Source organism: Notolabrus celidotus, chromosome 6 (assembly GCF_009762535.1).
Source record: "Notolabrus celidotus isolate fNotCel1 chromosome 6, fNotCel1.pri, whole genome shotgun sequence".
Taxonomy (NCBI): domain Eukaryota; kingdom Metazoa; phylum Chordata; class Actinopteri; order Labriformes; family Labridae; genus Notolabrus; species Notolabrus celidotus.
This window is the reverse complement of record NC_048277.1, coordinates 31,754,799-31,762,053: the sequence shown is the minus strand read 5'-3', so window position 1 is coordinate 31,762,053 and position 7,255 is coordinate 31,754,799. Positions and strand designations below refer to the sequence as shown.

General features: G+C 43.6%; 1 protein-coding gene across 1 annotated transcript; it reads left to right on the top strand.

The window, feature by feature from the left end:
- The first annotated feature begins 648 nt into the window (after positions 1-648).
- ppp1r3ab (protein phosphatase 1, regulatory subunit 3Ab) lies at positions 649-6,391 on the top strand. The gene is made up of 4 exons (XM_034686134.1): positions 649-1,550; positions 2,152-2,222; positions 2,327-2,421; positions 2,967-6,391. The coding sequence occupies exons 1-4, from the start codon at positions 649-651 to the stop codon at positions 5,955-5,957; spliced, it is 4,059 nt and encodes a 1,352-aa protein (XP_034542025.1). The 3' UTR covers positions 5,958-6,391.
- Positions 6,392-7,255: the final 864 nt, after the last annotated feature.

The window sequence follows — 7,255 nt, the reverse complement described above, 5'->3', positions numbered from 1 at the left end:
TGCTTTGTAAGATTAAAGTCTGACCACTGTAACCAACGCTTGTTCCTGACATGCCACTTTTCACAGTTTTCAGATAAACACAGGAAGTACAATAAACACAAAGCATAACTTTCAACTGGCTTATGCTTCAGATAAACCTTGATATGTGACGCGGAGATAAAAGAGGAGGCTTCTATGGAAGTGTTTTGTAACACATTCTCAGGCCTTGACATAAATCATACTATTAGGAAGGCAGCAGCCGGAACCGGTCAGTGGAAATTATTTTGGGGCTTAAACAGTACTCAAAGGTCATTTGTTCTCTTTAAAATCTCATGTGACGTAGTCCGGCTGAAAAGCAGCGAAACACAAATAGCTTCCAACGTAATTCTCATGCTTTTTATACAGACAGCTCTGTAACTCTCCGGGGAATAGTTGTTAAAGTTGGACTAGAAACTACAATGAGACTACTGTAGGGGCACTACTTACACTTCAGCAAAACTCTGCAGAGTTATGGATGTTTTGCTGCACAAAAATGAGATAAATGTGTATATTTAATACAGATAATATCACACAAATACCCCAGAGAATAATATTTCTCCTCCTGCGATTACACTACTGTACATAGTTTAAGTCTCCTCTCCCCTATTTATAGCGTTGGCCCTTGCAACAATGTCATCTGTAACTCGACTCCATCTGTTAAGTCAGAGCATGTTGAATGTCAGTTGCCAGAAGCAGAAGCACTGCAGCTCACTTCCCGCTGAGTCTCTCCTTGGGAGCCCCATGGAGTTTGTTGGACAACCGAGTCTTTCTGAGGCCTGCAGCCTCCTCGGAGTGCCAGGCCTCAGCTCAGTGGATGTGGATGTGGACGATGACGAGGGGGACATTGTGATCGGCATCAGGCCCAAGTCTTCTCCTCTCCCCCGAAGAAAGAGCTCTCTCAGTGACGAGGACTCGGAGCCCGTGCCGCCCCTTTGTGGTTCCAGGAGGGTGTCGTTCGCAGACTCAAAAGGCCTTGAGTTGGTGCAAGTGAAGGAGTTTGACATTTGGGATGTACCCAAGCTGCCAGACTATGATTCTAGTGAAGGCAGAGAGAAAGATTCAGAGGAATACTTCATATCTCCCTTCAGTTTCTCACTTCCGTTGTCTACTGAGGAGCTGTTCACCAGAGTCCGGGATCAGAAACTGGAGTTAGAGACCATCGAGTTACTTCCAGGGACCACAACACTGAAAGGAGTGATCCGTGTACTCAACGTCTCCTTTGATAAGGCGGTGTACGTCCGAACCACTCTGGACTCCTGGTCCACCCATTTTGACCTCCTGGCAGAGTACATCCCTGGTTCCAGTGAGGGTCTGATGGACTGTTTCTCATTTAAACTCACTTTAGTGCCCCCGTTTGGGGAGCAGGGGGTCAGGGTGGACTTCTGTTTGCGATATGAGACTACGCTTGGGGCGTTCTGGGCCAACAATAACGGCAGGAACTACATACTGTTCTGTCATCAAAGAGCTAAGGAGGAGATTAAAAAACCACATGGGGAAAATGTGAAGAAGAAAAGCTGCCTTAAGATCGTTGGGTGAGGATTCAAAGTGTTTTTATTGATGTGGATTTAAAATGTCAGTGATGATGCTTTCAGACGAAATTCAATGTAGTTAAATTTGATAATCTTACGTGGTCAGGAGAAACATCCACCATTCTTGAGGAGTACGAATGGCTTAACATACCATTCAAAAATGTTCGTGCCCATTGAATCTGAATTAGTAGCCTGACAAAGAAATGAGAAGAGTTTTGTATGAAGGCTGTTATCTACTGAAAGCCTTGATATTATAAGGATGATACCATAAGGACGGTTCAAAATATGTATCTAGGTGAATAATAAGTTTGACTCAAATAGGGACTTTGTGTAGTTTGTAATTACTTTAGGTTTTCCATAAGTGGGGGAAATATTCTCTTCTTTATTGCTGAATGACAAAACTATGGTTACTTGCAGGAATCGTGCAACCAATCTTGGACATCTGTGAATAGATAAATATAAGGAAGTTGCACTGATGAACAACATCAGCAGAAATATATGAAATGTTTTCATGAAATCGATTCCTTTGATGATAGTCATACAAATATGTGAGATCCAGTCACATAGATTCAATCTGACTGATTGTTGTTTTATTGATCGACAGTCAAAACTTCTCCTCTCTGGAAGACATTTCAGCAATGGAAGCTTCATCATGTCAGGAAACTAACAAAACAGGTGAATACTTGCTGGCTGTGAGATTAAATTAATCATTAAGAAATAAAAAAAAATGTGGCTGTTGTCGTGCAATCTCAATGTTTATGTCAACTGTTTGTTTCCAGATGTGTCCAAACGAGAAGAGGAAGCAGAGACTCTGAAGGCAAAAGACGTTTTTGACGATCAGTCGGGAGCATCGGAGGAAGATGGTCAGAAACTGGTGAGTGCCTGTTCAGTTTACTCAAACACTGATTTACTCTGGTGTGGACATCCAAGGCCAATCAATACATGTTATGTTTGCAACACAGGTGTAATGCAAATAAAAGTTACCATATTATTTAAGTCACTGGGACTGACAGGGTACTTGAGTCTATTTAAATGATATTGACCTCTCTGACTGGACGTTGCAAAGTATTTTAAACAAGACTGAAGAATTTCTGGCTGTCAAAGGGAGCTTAAAGACATATCTATGAGGCACAAGAGGAGCAGAAACATTAACATGACCCCGTGCACTTTCTAAAAGAATGTCACATGACCAGGGCTTGAGTAGCACCAGTGTGACATAATGTACTGCACACCTAAAGGACACCTTGTACTGTGTCATGGCCTGCAAATATTGCAGCTTTCACGTTGTTATATTTCTTCAAAAAATGCAGACAAGGATTGTATTTCATCTGAGCTTCATGCAAATTTGAATGACAGCTGCATGCCATAAACACTGTGAGAGAAAACTAAAACAAATGTATCCTTGTTGTTGATGGACAGACGAAGAGCAGACGGAACTGCAGCCGGAGAAGTCGCAGAAAGGCTGCACGCATGGCCCGAGTGAGGGACTACTTTTCTCAAAGAAATGGAGCAGCTGACTCCAAGGAAGATGAATCCCTTTCAGAAGCACAACAGGTAGATCAAGAAGATCAGCACTCAGATGTAAACTCACTCTCTGAGGAGAGCAGCGGCGCAGAAGACTCTCAGTACGTCTCTAGAGACGTGGGAATAAGCAGTGAGCCCCTCATTGATGTCCTACAGGGACATGACTACACCTCAAGTAACCAGACAGAGACATCTGAGAGCATTGGTCTGGCTGACTCATCCACATTAACAGGAGGTGAGAGTGCCTCAGATATCCCAGACAACATGTTGCATTCAATTCCTGCTTCTGCTGAGCTTAACAACACCAACAAGTCTGTCTCTACAGCTGAGGGAAGCACTCAGAAGGACAACTCTGCAGCTGAAGCACAGGACGGTTTAGATTCAGCGGTGAGCAGTGACAGCCTTGTTAGCCCGTCCAACAGCTTCACATTTGGGACTGTGGTGGCTCCACTGTATCGTCAGGCGTTTGGCAGAGCAGGAACAGAAAGTCAGAGCTCAGCTGATGAAGGAAATTCAGTAAAAGCTACACCGAACATTGAAGACAGAGAAACCAGATGCACTGTTCCTACAGATACCAGTGATAGCATCAACACAACTAAGGGAAATGTGAACAAGACTCTTGAATCATCAAACAAAGAAAGCTTAGATCTCATAAAAGAGGAAGAAACAAGTTTCAGTGCGACACCAAATGACATCCTGGACAATCCAGAGAGTCTGCAGGTTACAGATGAGCTCAAACATTCAAATCAAACATGCACAAATGCTTCTGAGGTTCCCAAAATGATTTCAGCACATCCAAACACTGTCAGCGTTCTAAGTGCAGATGTGTTGGATAAACTAATATTAGCTGAGAGTTCAGATCTCCAGGGAGAAGCACAGGAAAAGAAAGTGACCCATGACCCCCAGAGCCAAACCACAGCAGAAAAAGCAGAGGATGAACCGTCAGAGCAAACATGCACACAAGTTCAAACTGGTCCACATGAAACACATGCACAAAGTTTAGATACTTCTCTTAAATCTTCTCAGAGCGAATCAGGGCGTGTTGGTAATGAGACAGAGCAACACACCTGCAGCAGTGGTGAGAAAGAAGAAGGTGATATACGCAAAATAGTAACTGAATCAACAACTATAGTCACATCAGGGGAAGATACAGTTTTAGAAGCTTTTTTAGAAGCTGCCAAAGATACTTTAGAAAGCTCTGAGTCTTGTTTGGAGACGTTGAAAGGAAAGGATGACACAGCACTTCAGGTATCTCTTAAAACTCAGGAAAAAACTTATCATGAGGAAGGAGTGAAAGAACAGGCAAACAGCTCCCACATGGTAGATGAGTCAGTAATGATGATGAGGGATGATTGCATATATGGTGACGTGACTGAAGAGCTTCAAGATGAAGACAAAGACACACTGAAACAAGAAGAAACAAAGCATCTTGATCTAGCAGACTTTTGTTCATCTGAGGTTAAAAACTGGGAAATGATGGTTGAGGAAGAGGAGATAAGCATTTTGACAGATGAAGAGGAAATCTGTATACAAGCAGGGGACATTGAGGCAGTAGAAGAAGACCACATAGAACAGTTTGAGGATGTAGGGAGAGAGATTATATCAGAAAATAGAGATACGTCAGAGAAGGAGGGAGAGAAAACAGATGATGAAGTTGTGCAGGAGATAACACAAAAAAGAGAAGCTGAAGCTGCAGATATTTCAGAAGACGAGCAGAGGATCAGAGAGGAAAAGGAGGAGGAAGGTGTTAGAGTTCAGGCCAATAAGATGAGAGAGAGAGATGGAGAGAAAGAGCTGACAGAGAGGACTGATGTAGGGACAAGAGATGATCATAAGGTGAGAGAACAAGACTTTACAAAGTTCCAGGATGTCACTTTTAAAAGGAGAACTTTCCGTAAGGGAGAGGCGATAGAGAGAATTGAAGAAATACACCTGAGCACTGAGGATGAAGCAGGTGTAAAGATTGATGAGGTGAAACAAATGCTGGAAAATGAAGAAGAGAAGAATCCAGATAAAAAGAATATCCCATTCAGCGCTGCAGATGATGAAGGGTCAGACAGCGTGAAAACAGAGGACAGAGAAAATGAAGCTGTGTGTTTTGAAGAGAGGTCAGAAAGTACACAAAACAAGGTCGAGGATGGTTTATCTGCTCTGGTGAACAATGTGCAGGAGGGAAGAGTTAATGGAACAGAAAATACTGGAGAAGTTCAACATGCACACATCCAGACTAAAACATACACAGAGGGAGATTTTCAAACCCACGAGACCATTACATGTGATTCATCCAAAGCCGATAGAGACGAGGAGGAGAGCACCTTTGCAGATGGAGGTTCATACATTTCTGACGACACACATGACATCGACAGAACAAGTCACGACGGCGCTTCATCTGAGTCAGACTCGGATGACGAGGTGGAGCTGTACATGCACTGTCTGAGGGCTGTTCACACTGGGGCGCAGGCCGGCAAAGACAGGAACAAAGACACAGGATTCAGTGTGGGCAGACGATCGTCTATCAACAGAGGCAAACTGCTGTCCACACCCATGCCCTCCATCAGTGAGTCTGTGGATGAGGATCAAAACATCAGCTGCCTTCAGGATAACGTTGAGGACATGGAGACAACCGACTTCCAATCTGTGGCAGCACCTCAACCTGCAGAAAGTGAACAGGACATGAACAGAAAGCTTTCCTGGTGGAGAGAGACTTTTTCCTGCAGAAATATTGGGAAAGCATTTCTCTACGTTGCTTTGTTCCTGTTTTTTTTACTTGTGGCCTACCATTATGATTTTATGGCTTGTTTTGGGCTCTATTTGATGTCTTTGGTTTGGCTCTGGTTTCAAGGAGAGAGGCAGGCGGTTAAAAACAGCAAGAATAGGTTGAATTAAAATGTGCTGGTTGCATGGCACCCACAAAGGTCTGTAGGGTTAGTAGACTTTAAATCCCTGTTTTTACTACACTTTTCTACATTGGATATTTCCCTATATCTGAAAAAAACCACACTGTCAAAGTAAGTAGTAACAGTCGAATAGAAGAAAAGTAGAAGAATAAAAAAAAAAAAACACGATGGGCATTAATGTGAAGCACATATGACACATATCAGAATAAAGTCTCTATATTCCCTATGGGAGGACGCTAACTCTCTGTTATCAAGAGTATAAGCCAGGTATCATGCTTTAATGTACATAAAAGCACAGTGTGCACTCAGGCTACGGACCATTACTCACGCTGATCACCCCCGCACAGCGCTGCATATGAATCTTATTGCAGGTGTAAATAAAAGTTGTCAGTGTGTTGTGTGTATGTGTGTAGGTTGCATTTAGTCTCAGGTCTGGGTTGAATAAATTGATATGGACAATTATTATATGTGTTGTAATGACTTTTTGATGTTATCCATGTTTACAGCATTCATGAAAGAGAGGTCAGTGTATAACGACAGTTCTTCAAACTTTAAGATAAACATGTACTTTGTGAACAAGTCAGTTCATTCAACTCAAATCCTTCACTTCTCAACCCTCCCCCTTCACTTCAGGTGTGCCCCAGGGCTCTGTCCTGGGGCCCCTCCTCTTCATCACCTACCTTCTCCCACTTGGCAATATCTTCCGCAAATTCGGTATTCACTTCCACTGCTTCGCGGATGACACCCAGCTCTACCTTTCCAGTAAGCCCGACTCCACTCTCCCACCCTCCTCCCTCACCCTCTGCCTCTCTGAGATCAAATCCTGGTTCACCTCCAACTTCCTTCAACTCAACAGCAATAAAACAGAACTCCTCCTTGTAGGCACCAAATCCACCTTATCCAAAGCCGACAGTTTCTCCCTCTCCATCGACAGTTCAACAGTGTCCCCCTCCCCCCAGGTAAAGAGTCTGGGTGTCATCCTCGACAGCTCACTTTCTTTCAACTCTCACATCAGTAGCATAACCCGGTCTGTATATTTCCATCTCCGCAACATCAACCATCTCCACCCCTCTCTCACCCCTCACACCACTGCTATCCTGGTCCACAGTCTCGTCACTTCCCGTATCGATTATTGTAACTCACTCCTCTTCGGTGTCCCTCACAAATCCCTCCATAAACTTCAATTTGTCCAAAACTCTGCAGCCCGCATCATCACCAGAACCCCCTCCTTTCACCACATCACCCCTGTCCTCCAGCAGCTCCACTGGCTACCGGTCAAACTCAGAA

Excerpts from the sequence above, each read along its gene's own strand:
- ppp1r3ab (XM_034686134.1), top strand. The coding sequence starts at position 649 with ATGTCATCTGTAACTCGACTCCATCTGTTAAGTCAGAGCATGTTGAAT. Across the intron at positions 1,551-2,151 it reads AGCTGCCTTAAGATCGTTGG|TCAAAACTTCTCCTCTCTGG; the intron begins GTGAGGATTCAA and ends ATTGATCGACAG. Across the intron at positions 2,223-2,326 it reads TCAGGAAACTAACAAAACAG|ATGTGTCCAAACGAGAAGAG; the intron begins GTGAATACTTGC and ends GTTTGTTTCCAG.